Below are 23,516 nucleotides of genomic sequence, written 5' to 3' on the forward strand. Positions count from 1 at the left end.
AGGTCTTTTCGTAACTTAGCTGATGAAACTCCGGCTCTCTCCCCAAAGGATCCTCCTTTGGTAAGACCCACGGCAGCTGCCTGCAAGTCCTGCTCTCCCCAGAGATGGGAACGAGCCACACAACTGCTCAGTCTCATGCTCTCTTATCATTTGGTTCTCAGGCCTCTGCCAGGTTTCACTGAGGATAGAGAAGGCCACTTAAAAAATCTTGAGCATGTTGGGCAGCAAACAGGCTGGGTACATCAACTTTCAGTAATAACCTCTCTTTAAAACTCCATCTCTAAAAGTAAACTAATGGCTGGATTGTCAGAGCAAATGAGAACAGATCCTTCTGTCAAATGGATCGATCGATAGCTTCTCACTTAGCTTACGGCACAGCATGAATAGGCTCACAGTGTGAACGGGTAGTCTCACTCAGGACCTCTTTAATGCTCTCTCAGTGCCTGACCTTCCAGCTACCATGGCTTATGAATAGGACATTTTTTTTTCTTCCAAAAGGACTATAAATACTCATGGTCCATTTGTCTCAGAAATCTAAACAAGTAGTTCTCATTTCTCCCAGCCCAAGCAGAAGGGCGACACTAACGATGGAGAGTGAATATCTCGACAGTAACAAAACAGGAGAGTAGCTTTGGTCAGTAGAGGTGTCAGGTGAATGGGCAAGATCGGGCCCACCCCCACCAAACTGCTTCATGATGTGCTGGGTTCCCCTTCCAGTCATGCACCTGAACACAAGGGCCCATGACTGGGAGTGGGTGCTTTCAGATTCCTAGCTCCATAGCCCCAAAAGGACCTGTCTTATTTGATGTCAACCCCCAAAAGTCAAGGGCAGAGACACAATCAGATTTCTCTGGAGGATGCCTTTGTTATAGTGCCATGAGCAACTTAAAGCAACTCTGGGCTCAGGTGCCCCTTGGCTTCATCCTGAGCCCTGCTTTTTGCTGTCGACTTAGGATGAATTGTGCACTTTCAAGAGGTCTGTAATTAACCAAGGTTTAGAAAGGAGGCAGGTGGGAAATGGGAGTTTGGTGACAGACTAATAGTAGAGTTCAGGGTTATGGTTATGGTTATGTCTATAGCAACTGACTTCTTTGTGTCAACTGGCTTCTTTTGAGGAACAGTGTCAATAAAGGAACACACCACACCACAGACACACACCATCCTTGCAGGCTTCCTTTGCCACCTACTCTGGAATCTACCTGATTGATGCTTGGGCGTCCCTGCTTCTTCTTGGAGGTAGTGTCCAGACCCCAGAGAGAAGAAAACCTGCTTCTTCGCTTGCTTGCAGATCTGGACATGGCCTGAGTACGTCGTCTCACTCCGGTCTCGCCGGTGCGTGCTGCCACCTGATGATGGCAAAGCAGCGACATAAGAGGTGTGTTGAGAACATCCACCTGTTCCTTGGGGTCCTCACTAAGTGCCTCCTCTGTCACATAAGGCACCATTGATCCCACCGCCCAAAGCATGTAACTCATGACTTATACGTGAGGACACCAAGGACCCTCTTAGAGTAAAACTGGAAGCAAAAGGCTGGCAAATTTAATCACCATGTGAAATCATCGGTAAAAACACAGAGAATAATGAGAAAATATACAGGTCATGATTCTGAGAATTAGGCGCTATTTGGGTCACAGCCTTCAACTACAGCATCAAGTTCAATAAGCCAAACCTCCCCTGAGAACTTCCAAGAATGCATTCTCATGAAAAACGGTTCCACGCATTAGCAACAGCATAGATTTTGGTTCCCAGCACTCCATATTAAATCTAAAACTACTAATCCTGACTCAGGCATGTTAGAGTACACAAAATTCTTTTCCATAATAAGAAGTGATAGTTGTCCACCCAATGTCCACCATCTCTTCAGGCTCAGTCAGAAAACCCCACATGCAGCTGAGCCTGCAGCCTGTCATCAAAGCGGGCACGGATCTGTGACTAAGTTCTGGGTAATGGGATGTCAGGAGGAAAGCCACAAGGCAACATCTTGGAATCCTGGAATTAGTCATGCGAGGAGGGGCTTTCCGTGAGAGTCAGCTCTCCTTTGGCTGATGACAACAGGTACACATCGTGGCCTAGATGTCCAGAGAGAAGCACTTGGAGGAACAGCACGGCAAAGAAGCAGGAAGCACTATATCCCTCAGGATGTGACACCACCTCCCAGATTTCCACATCCTATAAGCCCTGTGCGTAAGTGACTGGGAAATAAAATTTGGATTTTTTCTTTAAAAGTTCAATTTTGTTGAGATTTTTAAAAATATCAGTTATCCAAATGTTTCAGGAGGGAATCTCCCAAACTGAAGTCTGCCACTGTGGAGGTTATGCTCGCAGTCTTCTCGAAGGACTCCCTGAAGCCCATCTAAGGCGAAATACTGAGCCTGGCACTTTACCCTCCAGTCCCAGCAGCTTGTGCCAGGAGGATCTCAAGAGGCCACCCACAGCCTCTCTTGTCACAACCGGGAGTGGCAGGAGGTTCCCCCGGTCAGACCTGAAATGGAACTTCCCCACTCACTGTTTCTGGAGGTGAACTTCTTGGAACCTGCTTGTCATAGATTCCCACATGGGCAACTCCCAAAGTGACAGACGCCAACTGGCAGCCATGGAAGGGGTGAACCGTGGTTGAGCAATGCCAAGGGGCCTCCCCTGGAGTTGGTGTGCTCGCCTGGATGCTTGACTCTCTGGATCTTCAGTGTTGACAATGTAAACAGCAGGGTGAGTGGATGGGCAGGGACCTCCGTGTACATTGAAAACAGGAATCAAAACATCTGCTCAGCAAGGGTGGTAGGGGGAAGGGTCTTGGTCCCAAAAGGAAACAGGAAGATGAGGGAGCTGAGAGGCCTTGGTTTTCCCAGCTTAGCATGTGAAAACTCGGCTCAGGATGCAGAACAATTTCGTATTCAAGATACTGGCAGGGATTTTTATAAGAAAGATCTTAATCTATGGGTATATACTTGGGGTATTATAGAGAACAAACATCATAAAACAAAAGTCAGTATTAAACATAAAGGACCTTTCTCTATTTCCATTACTTTTGAAGTTAGAAGTAAATAAAGGTTATAAAAGGAATAAATTATCATGTGCTAACACACATGATCACATGACTTCATCAACTCTGAATAAATGGTGTGAAATGTTAAAATCGTGTTTAAAAAAAAAGGTTCCTTTTGTTTCATGATTCTAAATAAGTAAATCCATTCTCAATGGATACACATATAGGCAGCCAGGTGCAGCCGCACTCTGAATCCACAGGTCTGCTTCCTCAAAGAGCCGAGATTCAACACACTCGCGAAAAAACATGAGTCTATACTGAGTGCACACAAACTTTCTTTTTCTTGTCATTATTCCTTCAACAAGTCAGTAAAACAATGAATTAGGCAGCATTTACTTTACATTAGGCATTACACAGGCTATTGAAATGATTTAAAGTAAACAGGAGATATGCACTGCTATTGGTAAAGACGTTGGTACCAGCAAGGGGCACTGGAACCAGTCCTCCAAGGATAGGGAAGACCAATGGCATGTGTTCAGATGGGCACAACCCAGTTACTTCCTTGATAGCACCCATCGCTCACTATACTTAGCTGATTCAACTTCTTACTCCTTTCTTAAGAAACATTTTTTATATTCATTTTATTCAAAAGGTAGAGGGACAAAGAGAGAGCTCCCACTGTTTGGATCACTCCCTTGGTGCCTGTAGCAGCTAAGACTGGGCCAGTCAGAAGTCAGGAGTCTGGAATTCTGCCCAGGTCTCTCACATGGGTGTCAGGGATTCAAGTCCTCCAGCTGACCTGCTGACCTCCGTGCTGTGCAGCAGAGGAAGCTGGAAGTGGGAATGCAGCTGGGACTTGAACTGATGGCATGCTGATGAGACACACAAGCCTAAGTGGAGGCTCCACTGCTGTGTCCAGTGCCCATGCTTGCCTGCTTCTCCTTTTCCACCTCTTTCACCAAAATGAAAGGTTGACAAGAACAGACTCTGTCTCACTCAATGCTATAATCCTAATCACAAAGACTGTAACCAACACTCACACATACGAGAGCCTGGCATGCACATGTATTCACTGATTGAATAAGCACAAGCATAAACAAAAAAAGAGGGCCTGGCTTGGTAGCCTAATGGCTAAAGTCTTTGTTTTGCACATGCCGGGATCCCATATGGATGCCAGTTCTAATCCCAGCGGACCCGCTTCCCATCCAGTTCCCTGCTTGTAGCCTGGGAAAGCAGTCAAGGACGGCCCAAGGAGTTAGGATCCTGCACCCATGTGGCAGACCCAGAAGAAACTCCAGGCTCCTGGCTTTGGATTGGTGCAGCTCCAGCCAGTGTGGCCGCTTGGGGAGTGAATGAACAGGTAGAAGATCTTCCTCTCTGTCTCTCCTCCTCTCTGTATATCTGACTTTCTAATACAAATAAATGAACCTTAATATATATGTCATATATATATATGAAAGAAAAAAACCAAAACAGTAAAACAGTGCTCCTCTATGACACAGTCACAACAATGCAAAAGAAATTCTTTAGCTTACAATTTTAAGAGGGAAGAAAAAAACAGATCTGGAGACTAACAATCATAGCGACCGGCTGAACAGGGAGTAATTAGTGTTTAGCAAACACTTTATTTAAGGTTCCTTTATAACTATTCTCAACAGTTTGGGGCCTTGCAAACTACACAAGTACCCTCTACACTCACTACGAGCAAAGGAACATGGGAGAACAAGAGCAGAAGCTGGAAGAACTTGTGGACAAGGGTTGCTCAATGATCCTCCCTGAGACAATGGCTGCCTTTGTGGCTGGAACCTGACTCCTCTATCAGGGCACTTGTCTCAGCAGACAAGGACGAGGGCAACCCTCTCTCTCAGAGGGCAGCTGGCCCTTCCTTAATTACTGCAAATCACTCAGCATGAAGGAGGCTCTCCCAGTGAATGGCACTTCAGAGTGGCTCCCCTGGCCTCCACCAGCAAGCCCCGTCCGTTTCCCCTCACACCTCCTTCTCCTCCCAGACCCCGGCTCCCCCACTTACAAGAGGGAAAAAAACGCCTAGACAAAGACAGAATTGAAGAATTTTTCAACCCAAAGGTAATAGGGTTGGGGCATGGGGGGAGAAGGAACCCCTCGGGTCACATGGCAAAGAGGGAAGAAGAAAAATAAATGCCCAATAAATCAGCCTGTAAAATTCTTTCCACAGGAACTGCAGCAGCACAGAGGCAAGAGACACCAAGCAGGAATGTCTGACTTATCTGTCCCAAATGATGCCCTCCTTGGAAAAGGTGAGCATGCAAGGCCCCTAGAAACTCCCAGATGTGCATTGCTAAAGCAGATAGCAAAAAAGATGCATGAAGCCTCAGAGAGTTGAACACAAGGAATTAAATCCTTTCTTTAAAACCACTGAACAAAAAGGCCCCCCAAAGAGCTTGGGTCTCTCCCATCCCCTTCATCTGCTGCCAAGATTTCAGTGGGCTGCCTACCGCAAGACAGGTGCACACAGAGCACAGACAGGGGGAAGGCTGACCACAAGGCCTGAAGATCAACAATGGGAAACAGAGCTTGTCTTACTGCGCAGGTCAGCGCAAACAAGTTTGACAAAAATTGAGCATTCACATTTTAAGTAGATAGCAAGCGTATTTTCTCCAAAAGATATCAAGTCATGGAGGAAGGAGGGAGCAATTCAGATGCTCAGAACTGACAGTGCTGGGGTCCTCATGGATTATCAGGCAACCCCTTAATTGTAATGTTGCCTTCATTTCAGACATATGGTCAAGGAGGCCTAAAACTTCCTAATTATTTTATGCAAGCTAAAATGCAACTAAGTTAAAAATGGGTGTTCATGTCTCAAAAAAACAGACCCAGATAGAGCCACAAGCTGCAAACTATATACAAAGATCTGCTCATCACAGCACTTTGCCCCAGTACAGCTAAACACACACACACACACACACACACACACACACACACACACACACACACACACACACACACACACACACCCAGGACTTAATAGCTTGCATAGAGAGGTGATAGGCAGGGAGACCAAGAGTGGAGCTGTAATTAGCAGAACAAATTGGGATGCCAGTTTTAATAACTCCAGAAATTGGTTTAAGACTTCTTTAAAAATGTAAATCTACCCCTAATTATCTGAATGATGACGCTAATCTATTTATAAAGAATACAAACGCCTCGGCCTGAATTACAGTTCTGAATTCAATTGAAGGGTACAGCTGACATGGCAAGACAAGAGCAGCACAGCTAAGGTTTTTCCAAAGCTGTTTCTGGAACCTGAGACTTAACATTTAACTCCACAGCCAATGTGCTAAGGTGCAGTGCGTTTTCAGTGGGCGGAGACTTGGAGAGGCTCAAACCATGTTATTCACGCTGCAATTTTTGAGAAGAAAGGAGCCAAAAGCAAGTGAAGCTGTTTGCAATTTAGCAAGTACATGAAATTACAGATTGTATTCACACAACACAACTACACAATGTGCCACGTGAGGTCAGAAGAGACTCCTCTTCCTCCAGCGACATACACCCCCATGTTCAATGACCAATTGGGGGATTTCCCTGCCTTCCTAACACATCAGATATTTATGCCAGTCATTAAACGATAAACAACAGTCACAAGGGCGAGGGGAATGCCCAAGGAGATCTGTATGTAATACAACTGCATGTATGAGAGAAAATGAGGAGGCATTTCTGTCTGAGACAGAGACCGCCACTCATCATTCTAAAATTAAAATTTAAAAATATATATTTGGGTTCAAAACACAGCATTGCCTAAAGACAACAAGAACGATTAACATACACCCATGTGAACATCTCTGAAGATACTTTCTCTGCACAACAGTTTAGTCCTCATTCAGAGCAGCTTAGGTTCAAAGGGAAAATCTATACCCACTTAAAAAGGAAGACTATTCTAGAAATTCAGACACAGTAATCAAACAGGAAAACACTCTGAGACTTCTGTGAAGTACTGTGCTGGAATGAGCATCAAAATGAGTATTTTTTTAAAAGTTAATTCATTTTCTACTCACCAGGGCATGAAAAGAAGATACAGAAAAGATTCCAAGGCGACCCATGGCCACTTTGGTTGGTCGGCTTGCGAATGCGAGCAGCCTTTTGGGGTTTGGCAGCTCTCCACCCTGAAGGCTCGCTAAATAACAGCGGAAACGAAATAGGTCCATTTGGAATTGCTCGAGATTTTGCTCCCAAACAAAGATCTATGAAAGGAACAACATGGAAAAAGAAATGGTGAAGAAAACAGGAAAACAAGTGTTAACAACTTACTCTTGTCAAATTTGTGTTACAAATGTATCAGTTATAATCCTAAGGGGTAAACGACGAGTCCCCTTAGTTTCTTAGATACATATGCTTGTCTACAAAAATCTAGAGCCATAAATTCAGCGCGATCAAAATCCATGTTTTGTATCCATCACCTGGTGCGCTCCTATAATATATATTTTGTGTGTACAGATGCATCTGCTCCAAGCTCTGGGCCACAAATCCAAGACAGAAGTGAAAATATTGGCCTTCTAAACTGATGTATGCTACACTGTGGCTCAATCCACACGGCTTACCAAGACATGGCCTTTTCAGAGTAAGATCAAGCAAAGAAGAAAAATGAGATCAATTAAGACAGCAGCAAAATCTGGGAAAGAGGTGGGTAGTTTGGAGCAGAAAAGGACAACTCCACATGCTGGAGACCCAGACACCGGAGTGCACAGCTCCCACTGTAGGGTCTATGACACTCTTCTCATTTTTATAAAACTACAATGAACACCTACCTCATAGAACTGATAGGCTGTTCAATAAGAAAATGCAAAAGTAACTACAAGATCTAGCATATAGAGAACTCTCAGGGATGCTGATGAGGATACAGGAAAGGATTAATGGCTGTCATCAACTCGTTTATTATAACTTGAAATATTGCATCAGTGCACACACATGCTCTGGGCAGTGCATCAAATGGTGCAAATGGCTCAAATATCCATTCCCAGGTGAGCAGACACACAAGAGGTAGCTGTATATAATGGGATAATAGTCAGTAACAAATACATAAGAACGAAGAACTGATGTATGCTACAGCACGAATCAAGCTCCCAGACACTGGGTTATATGACAGAAGCCAGGCGTGGGTCACACGTAACGATATTCTGGCCTCATAAAACATAAAAAGCAGGCAAACCTGTAAAGATTCAATGTCAGGGGACAAGTAGAATAAATGTTCATCAGACATAGGACTTCCTTGTAGGATCGGCAAAACTGGGCACTAGAAAGAGGCAGCTGCTGCACATGAAAAGGCGGACGTATGAAGAGCCACTGCACAGTTCACTTCAATTTAGGTAGGTTTTATCTCAATTTTTGAAAAATGGCAGATCTGTCAATGCGGTACAGTGGGCTCAGCCACCGCTTAGGACATCAGCATCCCACAGTGGAGTGCAGGTCTAATCCTGGGATGCTCCACTTTGCATCCAGTTCTCTGTTAATGCACCTAGGAAGGCAGCAGGTGACAGCGCTGATACTTGCACCCCTGCCGGCCATGTCAAGTGGCCTGGATGCAAGCCCAGGCTGCCGGCTTCAGTATCACCCAATACATCCCAGAACCAGCCATGCAGCAAACTGAAGAGTGGATTCGCATATGGAACATTAAGCTGTCTCTCTCCCTGTCTCTCCTATTTTTCCAGTCAAATAAAAAAGTAACAATAAATCTCTGAATATAAAATATGCCAGGTTATATTGGAAAAGAGAGAAATGTGAAGGCCCAAACACTGGCCCAGTCAATCAACTGTTAAGTTATTTACATATTTTTAGTCAACTACATTACCATTTTCCCAAGTTTCCAAGCATTAAAAGAACTGAATAGAGCAAAACGCATTCTGGTCATTTGACTAGATCCTTCCTTTTTTAATGTGAAATATACCTCTGCTCACTTAGAGCAGTTTAATGCAGTTGGTCTCCCATACTTCAAAAGGTACTGTATCTGTTGAAGCCACAAACTCAGGAATAAAGATACCTGGTGCGGGGGTGGGGGGTAGGGGGGCGGAGTGGGGAAGGAGAGAAATACAGCTGTAATGAACATGTACAGATTTCTTTCGTTGTCATTATCCTTCAAACAACAGAGTATAGCAACTATTTACATAGCATTTATATTGTATTAGGTACCATGAATAACCCAGAGATGACTTAAAATAAACATGATGATAATGTGTATGTTCTATGCCAATACTATGACATTTATATAAGGAACTTGAATAGAATATCTGCAGAGTTTTATGTTCACAGGAGGTCTTGGAAGCCACGGCCATGGGCAGCAAGGGATGACCGTGTACACTCTTTAAGACACACTTCACTTTTTCTAAATAAAGAATGCTCAGTTTACTGAAGAGCAAGAAATAAATGTCCACCATAGCTGACCTCCAGTCAACCTGATAACATAGGGAATGAAACTGTAGACTTTCTAATTACACAGATCTCCTAGAATAGTGCACCACTGGCAGGAAGAGGAAGGCACCTCTATTAGATTCCTGTCTTTCGTTCAATGTAATATTGTTCCTTTTATCTCCTAATAATCAACTATGAACAAAGGGTGGAGGAAACTGACAGTCCCAATAAAGAACTCAGCAACCCAGATGACAGGCTGACAGGGAGACGGCCAGTGATGTTTCCGGATTCTAAGGCAGCACCAAAATTTGTCAAGGCCTAACGATTCTACCCAGGCTGCACCTGCAGAAGTGCCATTACCTGATCTAATATAGTTTTCTTCTTCTTGGAGTCAGTGACAGAAGACAGCTGCATTTCACCCATTTTCTTCATCTTCTCATCCATGTCGATCTTCTGCTCCAGTTTTTTGATTTCTGACTTCAGCAGTCGGAGCGTGTCTTCTTTGTGGTGGTGCCTGGCCACAGCAGCTGCACAGGCCGAGTGGATGGCTGTGATCCAGTTCTCAAGCTCCGTTTGGCTGGTGGTCTGCAGAGGGATGGGGCACAAGAATAAAGAGTCACAACTTGGGCTAACAGGAACAAGCCAGTGTAATTCCAGGGAAGCCATGCTGGGGAGGCCAGTAACAGGTCTGGATACCCCAGAGCTGACCTCCAGGGAGCCCAACCACAAAGTTAGTCAGTCCAGACCGTCCTTCCCCTATTCCCCTTTGCTCTCCACCATCATTCAAGGGTCTTCCTGAATGAAACCACCACCTCTGTGTACCCAGTGCCCTTCAGAAGGCCATTCTGCACTTGGCACACAACTCAACAGGGTTCCTGTGCAGCAAAGGCCAGTGCTCTAAGTGAGACCAAGGGACATTACTGCTCAAGGAAGCTGTTAACAGCCCTGTCCCAAGTTAACTGCCACCAAGTCCAATCCAGAAGTGCGAGTCAGGTGTTAAGTAGCAATAATAAAACTACAGCCGGGAAAGGGGATCCAGGCAGCCAGAAGCAACACAGACTTCTAAGACAGCAAAGCAGCCATCCGAGCAGCACCCTATATTGCTAAGAATGGCTGTGCAAGGTGAGTGTTTGGACAGTGTCCGGGGACACTCTCCAAGAGACAGGCAATCTCCAAGTGGCATTGGTACGATTCAAGGGTATCCTGAAAGGCAAAAGTTGGAGCATATAGTAACTTCCTACTGATGATTCCACAGGGACTCAATCAGTGAGCATTTGTAAGTAAGGGGGCCTGATCTTTTCTAGGTACTGCCCGAGACTCAGAGAGATTTAATAAATGCTCAGAAGTCAGCCCACCGAAATAAAGTCTGCATGACAGTGGGGTAGTAAAGCAGCTGCTAGCACTATTTTTCAAATGCAAAAAAAAGCTCATCATTTTTTTTTCTTTTATTGCTTCGATGCATGCTCTCCATTTTCTACCTCACTGGAGTAATAGCTTGCAAATTCTATTACGAGAACTCAACCAGCGTATGACCCTATGCTGGTAGGCAAGTGAAATTTAAGCCAAAGGACTACTGTGGCTATCTGTATTACTTCTGAATGTTAATGAACTTCAGCATCAAATATTGAAAGTATTGTCTACTAACAAAGCCACTCGCATTCGATAAAGCCACCTCACAATTGATAATCCTAAATTACAGAGGCAATTCTTATTTTTTAAAGTGTCTTCCTGTGGATAAATTATATTCTAATAAATGAGGCTTACCCTAACGCACAGCAGAAGTATCCCCAGACAAAATCAAAGGAGTCACTCTGACTGAGTGGGAGGAGAGCAGAAAAAGACATTGGAAGCCACAGGTAAACACTCGTAGGTCGAGAAACTTGGGGAAGGGGAGGGCGCAAGAAGCACCTGTGTGTATGAGCTTCAACCTAAAAAGCTGCACCAGAATGTGCAGGGGGCCTCATTCTGGGAACTCTCCAGATGCCGGCTGACATTAAAAGCATGAGCATGTGAGAAAATCACACAGGAAAATCCCACCCAGCAACAAGAAGGAAGTGCATATAGCCACACACTACGATATACATTCATTTGCACACATGGCATACAGCCGGGCACGAAAGAGTATGCCCCAGAGGACACTATGCAAAGTGCAGACAGGCAAAGCCAATGTCCACTATTGGAGTTCCAGAGAGCAGCTCTTGGTGGGAAACGAGGGGAGGTGTAGCAATTGCAGAGGCACATAAAGAAGTTTTTCTGTTTCTCGACTGGGTACTGGTTACACAGGTGTGTGAAATAAGTGTCCTCAGTTCATCAAATAGCATAAAAACACATACTTTTCAGAATATGTAATAGAAAGTTTTCTCATAAAATTCTTCCATGATCTATTACCTTCAAATTTAAGCACACATGTTCTATTCTTACACTAAAAACATTGTACTACCTATTCCATCATTCATTGAAGGCAGTCCCTACCAGATTAAGCCAAGTTTCAAGGGCAATCACCCCTTTTGTGTCCTTTCTTTTTCCTCTCAAGTGCCTGGCAGCACACATATTTGGAGCCAACACAGCCAGCGTGAAAGAGTTATGTCCCAGATGACTGACTCAAAACATGTGTTCTGCTTTCTAGGCACAGCTAAGTGCCTAACCTAGGGCTTAGGCTCTAGGGGAGAGCTGGTGTTTCCACTGATTTTCATGGCAACATCCAGATGCTATGTGGCTATTGCAGAAGTGCTGGAAAGGGCCACTAAGGAGGGGCTAGGTCTTTTGCACAAATTTTGGCTCATCAACTCAATGGTCTTCCCCAAGATACACCTCTCTCATCTCTGCCTCAGTTGGAGCCCTTCACCCCAACTGTCACCCGCTAACTCACAGAGTAAGGAAGTATCTGCCTTTTTGATAAAATGCCTGAATAATGGGAGGAAGGATCTTAAACTTCTGGTAGCAAGCTCTGGGAACTACACATTATGAACTTAAAATTTTAAATACAAAGAGTCATCTAGAAGGAACCCAGGTCATCATTTTTACAGATGGAGGAATAAAAGCTCAAAAAAAATTTAGGGAAAACACTGTCTCTTATTATAAAAAAAATCCTCTACATCAATCCCACGCTTTTTATAGGCTTAGCTTGTTCTATGTCCTTTATTCAAATAAGGCACACTCATCCTGAGTCCCCAGGAGCACCTGCCATTACTCTAACCTGCCAGCTGCAGGGTCAGTGGCCAGGGTCCATTCATTATTCTGAGTACCGCACTCTCCAGAACTATGGGCAGATGGATCTCTCCTATCTTCCTTAAAAGCTGGGCACTGCCATGTCTCTTTGCCTTGGCTAATGAATGTGAGTAGAAGCAACATGTGTTACCACTGAATAGACACCCAACTCACTCCATTCTACAGCTATACCTGCAGACTCAGAACAGGGTGACTAGATAGAGCTAAAGTACCCAGCCTCCACCAGACACACAGCAACAACAGGGCTGCTCCTCCCTCCCACCTGATCATCTAGCCAGCAATAAGTCTGTTATCACAACAGTCGAGTCACAGCGATCCACTCTTAAACCCTTGCACCAGGAAGCTCAGCCTCTTAATAAAGAGACCCATCTTTCCTTCAAAGATCTCCTCCAAACCCAGACAACACAGTTCACTCTGCTGTCAGAAAGCTCACGTTCCCCTTCAACTGAAGAACCACCTTTGAAAGGCAGACACTTATTTTTGGTCAAACAGCTGTTCTGGAACTTACTAATTTGGCAGATAGGAAGATGGTGGTTTCCAGGGGTGAGGGAGATCAGAACAATACAGCGTTACGGAAGGGCCTGGAATTTTTGCTTTGCAAGATGACAGTAGTGAGGGGTGAGTGATACTGTGAATGCACTCAACACTGCTGAATTACATGCTTACAGAGTTGCACTGATCCATATGATGTCATACGTACTGTTTCATAGTTAAGTATAAAAAATTTTAAAAAGACACACAGGAAAAATAACATGCCAATCCCCCAAACCTAGAAGAGCAAAGAGTACACAGAAATGGGTGATGACAGCTTCATGAAAAATTTAGCCATCAGCCCTTTTAACCATGACGTATGCCTTGGTCCTGTGAACTCCCTTAAAAGCTGTCATGGGCTGATGGCAGTGCCATTAGAGTGAGTTTTTGCGTCTGCTGTCCTGTTTAAGTAAAACAGCAGTCCCTGCCACTCTCTATTATTAAACCTAATCAATTTCTCAGAAACACAATCCACTGAATGAGCTTCTGAGCAAGGCTGGTCCCTTTGCAGAGGCATGCGGGGAGCTGTGTGTCAATCCGCGAGAGAGGGAAACTCCGTGAACTATTTTCCATGGCTGGTTAAGTGGAGAAAAATCCAGAAACGTTCCCTGATGTTTACAGGCTAAGCTGTTCCAAACCTCACAGATTATGAACTGAATGCAACCTTTTCCAGCACGGGGTCTCAAGAATTTAAATTCCAGCATGCTAAGCAAGCTGTTCAAAGCCATTCATCTGGCACTACCTTAGTTAGAGACATCAGACTCAAGCCATGTCCCTTCCCCAGAACTCCAGAAAACAGAGAAAGAGAGAGAGAGAGAGACCGACCGCCCAGTAGTGCCTTCTGACATTCACCACTTGTCACCTTCCATTACACAAACAGCAGCAGACAGGTGGAGAGAGTGAATTTTGTGATTCCGCCTTTGCCTTCTGGGGATGCCATAAATACTGTATGAAGTTCATCAGGGCCATGAGCAAAGTTCTTCCCAACAGCAGAATATAATCAGCAAAAAATAAATAAATAAATAAAATATGTGTTTTGCATAAGAGTCCCTCTCAGTGCTGAGGGAATATGAAGTATGTGGCTTCATTACATATTTAAAGAGTTGGCTTCAATTACCCAACTGTGCAAAGTACACTTGGCGATTTCAGATAATCAATGGTTTATGTGAGTGGCAGGAAAAGGGAGATTCGTTTTAACCAAGAGAAATACTAGAGATTACGTGCCAGGTCTAGCACACTAACATTTTGCATAATTTAAGTTTATAGGAACACAAGAGTAATTGCAAAGTGGGTCAAACTTTTTCATTTCAAAAGAATAAAAGAGAATAAAGTTAGTTGTTTAAGAGGCTACATGGAAATGAACTTTCTGGGTGAATTCTTTAATGACGCTTTTTTGGTTGATTGGTGATCATATTTTAAAGTTTATTTTAGTGAAGGGGCAGGGGCTTTTGGAGCCAGAGTTAAAGTGATAGCTTGGGACTCTTGCATCCCACATTAGAATGCTGGGTTCATGTGAGAATCAAGCTCATTGTTTAAGAGTCTGTGTCCTAGCTTCCCTGTCTCCAGTGTAGCTGCATGTTAATGCATGTACTGGGAGGCAGTGGGTAATAGCTCAGGAAGAACAGAACGGAGCTCCTTTGGGCCTTGTGGGCATTTGGAGAAAGGACAACCTTTCTTTCTCAGCCTTTCAAATAAATAAAGTTGGAACAAACAAAATGGGGGTTAGGGGAAGTAGTTGTTTGGCATAGTGCCATTAAATCACTGAGACCTTTGCATCCTATATAAAAGGTTCATGTCCCAGATTCTCCATTTATATCTAGCTTCCTGCTAATGTATACCTTGAGAAACAGATGATGGCTCAAACAGTTGAGCCGTTGAGACCATGTAGCCAACTAGGATGGAATTCTGTGCTCCTGGCTTCGGCCTAGTCCAGCCTTATCTGTAGAAAGCATTTGGGATTAAACCAGTGGGTAGTCTGGCTCTCTGTCTCTACCTTCCAAATAAAATGAGAATAACTTTTTAATTAAATGAAAATTGTATTCATGCTGTTAATGAAACTGTTGATTTAATTTTTACATAGACAACTTAAGAAGTTCCCTTCCTCTACCAGAGAAAGTCATGCAAATGAACTCTTCCGCACCCTCTGCTTCACTATCACCAACCATTCCAGGCTCATTCACTGCAGAAAGGGAGCTAGAGAACTCAGGATCCAGGCGCAAGAGTTGAGAACTGTTTGCCACAGACATGAACAAATGGCCCATAAATGGCAATGGCAATATCCACCTTTGGGAAACAAGCAGCCCCAAAGAAAAGACCAACACATATTGTCATCTGGGGTCCCTACTCAAAAAGGAATTTCCCATGTGTTTATGCTAGGAGAGCCCCCAGTCATTGCCACTGCACACAGATGACAGCCAAATAATTTTCTGGTAGCTTATATCAAGTAGGCTCATATAGCTAAGAATCATCAAATGTTTGATGAAAGCCTAAAAGGCACAGAAAAAAATATATATATATCAGGAGAAAAGAGAAGCAATGCCTGAAACAGAAGATGTGGCCTCCAAATAGTTTCCCCAGAAAAAGAACAAAACCTCAAACAAGAAAAATTGCAAGCTCAGGTTTCAATAATAATGGAGCAGTGGGAATGAAAGGAGGCAAGAAAAAAGGAGGGTATGTCAGGCAAAATGAAAGAGGAAAAGAAAAAAAAATTAACAGAGAAAGATGGAAAAAACGAATGCTTTGAAATAAAAACAAAACCAAAATTAAAATATCAACAGAAGGTGAACCACTGTGAAGGATAAACCCACCAGTGTTGAGGACATGATATTAAATATTTGACACAAAGAAGTAAGGAAAATAAAGTGCCAGAAATGAGAGTGTTTTCAGAAACATAACTGAACAAACAAGAAATGCTTTCTAAACTAAAGTTCCAGATTACTGAAATATTATTCAAGTAGAAAGCAGAAGGGAAATTTTCAAGAGTGTACCATTATTTTCCTGGAAGTTGCCACAGTGTATTTTGATGAATAAGAAGGAATTTATTAAAAAGGAAGATGTGTGAGCAGCAATGTACAGAAGGTGGTAGGACCACTATGCATGAGACCAGGGAAGAGCACAGGAGATCCATGAAGAATGGAGTAACTGCCTAACACATAGAAGGTTTAGAACATATCATTACATGGCTGGGAAAATTAGCAAACTGTGCTGGGAAAAAGTCAAAGCAAAAGGCAATCACTAACTATTGAAGGAAAATAAAAACAAAAGCTGCTCAAGGAAATAAAATCATAGTATATTGTTTGGTTTAATAGATAATATTTATAGGATGCTATAGTTTGAATATGCCTGAAATGGTCACGTGCTAAAGACCTAAGTCACATGTCAATCATATTTGGAGGTAGGACCTTCAGGATTAGATGTGGTCATGAGGGTGGTGTCCCCAAGGCTGTATCACTGGTCTTATCAGATAAAGAGTGACCCTCTCCTATTAGCTCACCAAAAGGTACCCCCCCACACACACTATGAAGCAGTATGATGAGGCAGAAGGAAGCCAGCATTGGATGACTGTGCCCTGCTCTTGGACTTGGCAGTCTTGATAATCATGAGTTCAACAAACCCCTGTTATTTATACACTACACATTACTAGTTATGGCAAAAGAAAATAAAGCAAGACAAGGTTGTAACAGAATTTCTAAGATAGAGTACTGATTTCATCCTGAACTTTCATGTAGCTATATACAAAGATGAAGGAAGGTAGGTTCCAGCAAGGACTTCTTTTCAGGACCTCCACCCTTCCATACCTTCTGTGGTGCTAGTAAGATGTCCCAGGCATTTGCACATGAGTCTCTGGTGCCATCCTTCACTCCCACCTTCCTGAATTTGCTATTTCTTTCATTAGACTACATGAGATGCTGTTGACAAGCTGATCTATGGGTGATAAGGGTCCCACAAAAAAATCTGCCTGGGGCTCCACACATTCTAAACTTGGCCCTTTCCACCACTAATCCATGCCAAAACCAAAGATAAATAATCCCAACAGCTGGCTAGCGGCAGGGATATCATCTGTGGTGTTAGGAAAGCAGAATTCAGCTAGAGATCAAGTCAGCATAAAAACCAACCAAAGGAAGCACAACCTCACGTGCACCTGGTCACATCTGCAATAATGCAAAGCCAAGAGGGAGACAGGCACCAGGGAAGATCACTTTAGGATCCAAACGGACTTCAACAGATTCAACAGAAAGACAAATAACACATGGAAAACGTTTCGGGTAGATAACACTTCAGTTTCGTGTTCAGATATTGAAAATAAAGAAAAGATAAATAACTTTGGACAGGAACTATCTTGCTGGCTGAGAGCGATGCTGGGAAGTTAGGTGCCAATACCTCAGCAGGAGTCCAGTGTGATGCAGTTTCTAATAAACTAAACAAATTGATATCAGCATTGCGGAGTCACAGCACAGGTTGTAGAGGGGAGATTATGCAGAAGGCAAGATGCAAGTCCTCAGCACACTTAGAAACAAGAACAGGAAGAGGAGCATGCACTGAGCTCAGCAGTGCAGATCACACTTGTGCCTCCCCCATGCCCTATCAGAGCGCAACAATGCAACTCAGCTTTGCTCCAAATTCCAGCTTTCTGTGAATGTGTACCCTAGGAGGCAGCAGGCGACAGCTCAAGTAGTTAGGTTCTGCCACAGATATGAGTGATCTGGATTGAATCCCTTAGTCCCCGCTTTGACCTGGTCCAGACCATTGTTGCAGACAGCAGGGGAGTGAACCAACAGTTAGAAGCTTTCTCTGTATCTCTCTCTCATTTAGCTTTCAGCTAAATAAATCCATTTATAAAACACAGGTTTATATTGGTACAAAAAGTCCCTGATTTTGAACCGTTTTTGTAAAGTAAACATATTTGAAATTCTATTTTTTCATGAACTGTTTGAAGTATTGTTTTTGTTGTCCCAACATGACAAAGAACCTTCTAGGACACAGGGATGCCTAACAAAATGGCTGAGAACCAGGAACAAGAAGGCCCAGCAGGTGGTCCACTTCTTCCTTCTTCCTTCCTTCCCTTGCAGGAACAACACCTTTAATGACAGGGAGGCTGCTCCCTTCAAGTTGAGGTGCTGAAGCCCACCCTAAAGTCTGTTCTACCAAATCTACTTGAAATTTCCTTGAAAAGTTTCCAGATTGTATCCCAACCTGGCTATCTCTGTCCAGGGCAAGTATTAATAACCTTCAATTCTGATGTCTAACAGCCAACACATAGGGTCCTCAAAGACAGAACCTCAGAGCCTAGGAGATGGAACTTGCAGATTCCTCATGATGAGGCCACAATTACCACAAAGAAACTTAAGAGGATCACAGAAAATCAGTTACTTCACAAAAATAGTAACTGACTAACACTTAAAGAGCATTTGCTGCTATCTATCAGACACATAACGACATAATTACATTTATTCACCAACCTTACACAATGCTATAGATATCATTCTTTGTCCTTTAATGGGTGCTTCTTTGTAGTATGTATGCAACACCCTCGCACAAATGACTTTCTAAAGCACAGGAAAACTTTCCTAAGTGAGCAATCCTCTCTGAGAAAATACAACTTTGTCTACATACCTTCAAATATATAACTTCATGCTTTTCTACCCCATCGAATGTTTTTCTTTCTCTGCATGGTAGCTATGTTTCCAAAGCAGTTAATATAGGAGTTAAAACTAATATTAAGGTAGGTAATCATACAGTTTTGGGACCTGTGGCATGCTGAAATAGTGGGAGAACAAAAGCCAGATGGGAAGTTGCACTTCATAAGCAGCTGACAGTGTCTCTCGTTTCGAGTAAGAGACATCTAAGTGCAATAGTGCACAGGGCAATGATAGCCTCCGTCTGCAGGCCCACAGCCCCGCTCCACCAGCTGCTCCAACCTGGACGCTCACACTCTTTGCCTCCCCACACAAAACCCCTCTTCTGCTTCTGCTAAAATCTTCCATTGGGTGAACCTCTGGGTATCTGAGTAACTGCATCAAATCAACAGCAGGCAGGCTCTGGGAACTGTGTGCACTAAATGGAACCCCGGGGCGGGAATAACCTACAAATTATTTCCATAATTATGGCTGATCTGCCTTGCTTTAACCTCACCCCCTACACACACAGGTTTCTTTCAAATCCAACCGCTCTGGAGTTATGTGGATTACAATAAGTAGAAGGCACAGAATGCCTTCACAGATCCTGAACGGCAGTAATTTCCTCTGAAAAGGTTCATTTTGTGCTCTATCCCACATAAGCAGCATAAAAGTTTCACCATAACAAAAAGACTCTGAGTTTTCATGAATAAGGGCTTATGTTGCTCCAAAAGAATTTGATTCAATGTGACCTACAGGGTATTGAGAGTCTATTAGCAATTTTACGGCCAAGAAAGTCCTTCCAAATGGTATCTGCAGGACAGATGTGTGAGTAAAAAGGGGCCATTCTGAAACTGATCAGTAACCATATAACCTAGGTGGTGAGACAAGAAAAGTCAATATCAGGTTACAAATCAGATACTCCCAGTGAGTGACTTAACCCTAAAGCTGAGAGAAAATTTATGTCTTGTCACCATAATTGCCAACTCTCTACTGTATCCTTATCAAAAATATTATTTGTAGGGGTCAGCACTATGGCATAGCAGGCTAAATCAAGCCTGGGATACTAGCATGCTACATGAGCACTGGTTTAACTCATGTGTGCTCCGTTTTTGATCCAGCTCCCTGTGAGTGTGCCCAGGAAAGCAGCAGAAGACAGCCCAAGCACTCAGGAACCTGCTACCCACGGAGAAGACAGAGTTGACGCTCCTTTTTCCAACCACAGCCATTCTAGCCACTTAGAGAATGAACCAGCAGATGGAAGAGCTCTGTTCTTCCCGCGCCCTTTTTCTCATTTTTGCCTAATGATAATTATAACAGGAACCAGATATCAGTCTTTACATCAATAATAATGATGACAGTAACTGGACAGTAACTTACACGTTGAGAGGTTTTTGGGAAACAAAAAGACCTGATTTACTTTCCAATCTCATACTCGAGAACTTAAGGTTCAGTTATTGGGCTTTGTAAACCACAGCTTCACCAAATTAATCTATCACAATGGGATAAAATATGAACACACAATCTAACAAGGGCTGTCCTAAGATTAAACGGTACCCACACTGTAAAACATGCTCAAGACGACAGCATATACAAGGGCTCAGTAAAACATATCAGCTGCTGCTATCACTATGTTATGATTGTTGGTGTTACCAGAATAATTAAGCGTTTTCACAAGATATTCTAGTAGTAAGTAAAAAAGTTATGACAGACGAAGAAAAACAAGTTAGAATATCATATCAAAGAATAATTGCATGACCTTGAATGCAAAGGTACTTTGAAAAGTTCATGAAAAATGTGGGCATCAGGAAACCAAATACTTAAACTCTCACTGAGGCTTCCCAGGGACTGCATTAGCAGAAGGTTTGAATCAGGACCTAGAGCTGGGAACTGAACTCCAGTACTCAGATGCAGACATTCCACTCAGTGTCCTAACTGCTGGTGTAAATATCCATCGATTCTCTGCTAAATATAGACTGGGGGCGGGGGGGGGGGGTCTGGCACTGTGGCACAGCATGTTAAGCCTATGTTTGGTGCTCCTCACCCAGTTTTCTGTTAATATCCTTGGGAAAGTAGCTGAGAAGGAGTCGAATACCTAAGCCTCTTGTCACTTATGCGACAGATCTGGATTGGAATTCCAGTGTTCTTGAGTCTTGATCAGCCTCAGCCATTACAACCATTTCAGGAGCAAACCATTAGATGCAAGATTGCTCTGTCTCTTCCTTTCTCTGTCACTTCACTTTCAAATAAAAGGAAACACAAGATGCTTCTATTTTGGTACAACAAATAAAATTTACTCATAGTGGTCTCATACATTTTCCTAAGGTTTTAAAAAGTATTTATTTATTTTTATTGCAAAGTCAGATATATATAGAGAGAGAGGAGAAGAGACAGAAATATATTCCATCAGATGATTCACTCCCCTAGCAACTGCAATGGCCAATCTGAAGCCAGGAGCCTGGAGCTTCTTCCAGGTCTCCCACACGGGTGCAGGGTCCCAAGGCTTTGGGCCGTCCTCCACTGCTTTCCCAGGCCACAAGCAGGGAGCTGGATGGAGAAGTAGGGCCGCCAGGATTAGAACCAGCACCCATGTGGGATCCCGGTGTGTTCAAGGCAAGGACTTTAGCTGCTAGGCTACCACTGGGCCCAATTTTCCTAAGTTTTTGAAGATCCTTCATTTGCATGAATTTCAATATTTTACATTAAAATATTTTTAAGTTCAATTTCTCATGAACTTTCTAAAGGATTTTCATATTTCTTAGAAAAGATATACAGAGCACTTAAGGAAAGCATGAGTCATTAAAATTAAAAACTTGACTATAACAGTGGTGCAAAGGCAGATATGAAAAAGCAAGACTGAGTATAGAAAGACCTGCACCAAATATAATAAAACAAGAGATAATTTATAAAATACACAACAAGCAGCAAATTTCATTCAGGCAGAAACGTCAATGGAAAATGAGCAGATAAAGAAATGACCACTTCGCTAAAGTGAATGGTATTAGATGGTCATTAAACATGTGAAAATAGCTTACAAGGGCAAAAAGGATCTGAGAGTACTAAGTGTTGCCAAGCATGAGCAACAAGTTCAATTTTTGAGGCTTCTAATTAGAGTATAAATTATTTTATTCATTTGAAAACTTCTTGGCAGTATTCAGTAAACTTTAATTTGAACCTATTCCATGACCCAGCAATGACATTCCTAAGTATATAGTTAAGAGAAATGCAGACAAAAGCATCCTGGGAATAGGGACAAGTGTGCTCATTGCAATACTGATGATAGTCCCCCACAACTCAAATGTACCAATGGAAAGTTCATCACGTGCCCCAACTGGTCTGGGGCTGTTATAGTTCACCCTGACATAACTATTCAAAAACTCTAAAGTTTCCTTAGGAAAGCATAAATGTCCATGGAAAAGAACCTCCAAAACAGAATCCTCTTTAAAGCAGGGAAGAATATCAGCTGAAGTTATCAAAATCAACTTTTCAACATTTTAAAAGCTGAGTCTTGCAACCATCTGAGGATTATTTAGCAAAGTGAAATGGATGAACCTGAGTTATGTACAGCACATTTCATGACATCTTAACTTCTGTCAGTCATCTCTCCATCCCCCATTCCTACAGTTTTATGAAACCCAGCAGCCTGGCAACTAGCAGAGGGGTAGAACGCATCTGAAACTCTCATAATAATACATAATTCTCAGAGAGTGGGCATCATCTGTCCTCCAGATCCTAAGAAACCCATTTTACAGGTTGTCATAGCTATTTAACTTGACTCAGACATCACTCAGACAAATGATCTTCACTCCAGGGGGTGTATGCGAGAAATAATCAGCAACAACTGTTGAACATCATAGCTAGCTAAGGTAGCATCATAAGTGGGGCCAACTAGGAAGATGACCAAGAAACGCGAAAAGAATCTGGGCAATACAAGCTCATTGAGAACTTTAAGAAGCTCTGACAAAATCCTTAGACCCTAGAAACTCACACACATGTAGACAATATTCAAGAAGATCCTAATCTCACCCTCTAATTGATCAAAAGGCTCCGTGAAAGCAGAGGAAAAGGCTAAGGCAGAATTGAAATGCCCGATTATTGAAGGTGTGTTTTTACCATGCACATGTGCTTGGGAAACCGGATGACTTATGGCTTCCAGCCATTTAAAGAAATCTCTGTCAGCATTGATTGTCCCAAAAAACTGGAAGTAGAGACGTGAGCAGCCACATATGACACAGCATTAAGGTTTTACAAAGCTCAATCAACATACTAAAGAAAGAAAGCATCACCGGGAGGAATAATCACCAGCAACAACAAACCACAGATGACCTCCTTACAACGCATCAGGTGTTCAACCAAAAACACAAGACACGCAAAGAAGCAGTAACAGTTGGTCCATGTACAGGAAGGGAAGCACTCAGTGAAACTCTAAAGAAGCCCAAATGCTGAGTGTACTAGACAAAGACTGTAGACCAACTATTTTACATATATTCAGAGAATTTAAGGAAACTATGTCAAAAAAAAAAAGATGTATCACCAACAGAAAACATCAAGACACAAAAATTAGAATGTTTATTTAAAAAGAAAGAAAGCAACATTGATTCTAGAGTTCAACAACAGTAGAACTGAGTTGCCAAATGGAAAGAATCTGTGAACTTGAAATAGAACCAATGAGATTATCCAGTCTGAGTCTTGGGTAGATGTGATCTCTGTGTCATATATCAGAGCACGAATATACTGTTTTTGTCCTGCTAATCAAAGCAGTAAATCTGACAGTCTGACAT

The 23,516-nt window shown here is 42.8% G+C and overlaps 1 protein-coding gene across 3 annotated transcripts in view; it reads right to left on the minus strand.

The window, feature by feature from the left end:
- Positions 1-23,516, minus strand: part of TIAM1 (TIAM Rac1 associated GEF 1) — a 198,993-nt gene that overhangs the window by 84,977 nt on the left and 90,500 nt on the right. For all 3 annotated transcript variants that reach the window (XM_040980719.1, XM_040980720.1, XM_040980721.1), the window contains 3 exons: positions 9,722-9,946; positions 7,015-7,200; positions 1,200-1,346 (listed from right to left, as the gene is read on the minus strand). In XM_040980719.1, coding sequence (XP_040836653.1) covers positions 1,200-1,346; positions 7,015-7,200; positions 9,722-9,946 — 558 coding nt within the window. The remainder of the gene's footprint in view (positions 1-1,199; positions 1,347-7,014; positions 7,201-9,721; positions 9,947-23,516) is intronic.

Source organism: Ochotona curzoniae, unplaced genomic scaffold (assembly GCF_017591425.1).
Source record: "Ochotona curzoniae isolate NIBS_2020 unplaced genomic scaffold, NIBS_Ocur_1.0 contig_3498, whole genome shotgun sequence".
NCBI lineage: Eukaryota > Metazoa > Chordata > Mammalia > Lagomorpha > Ochotonidae > Ochotona > Ochotona curzoniae.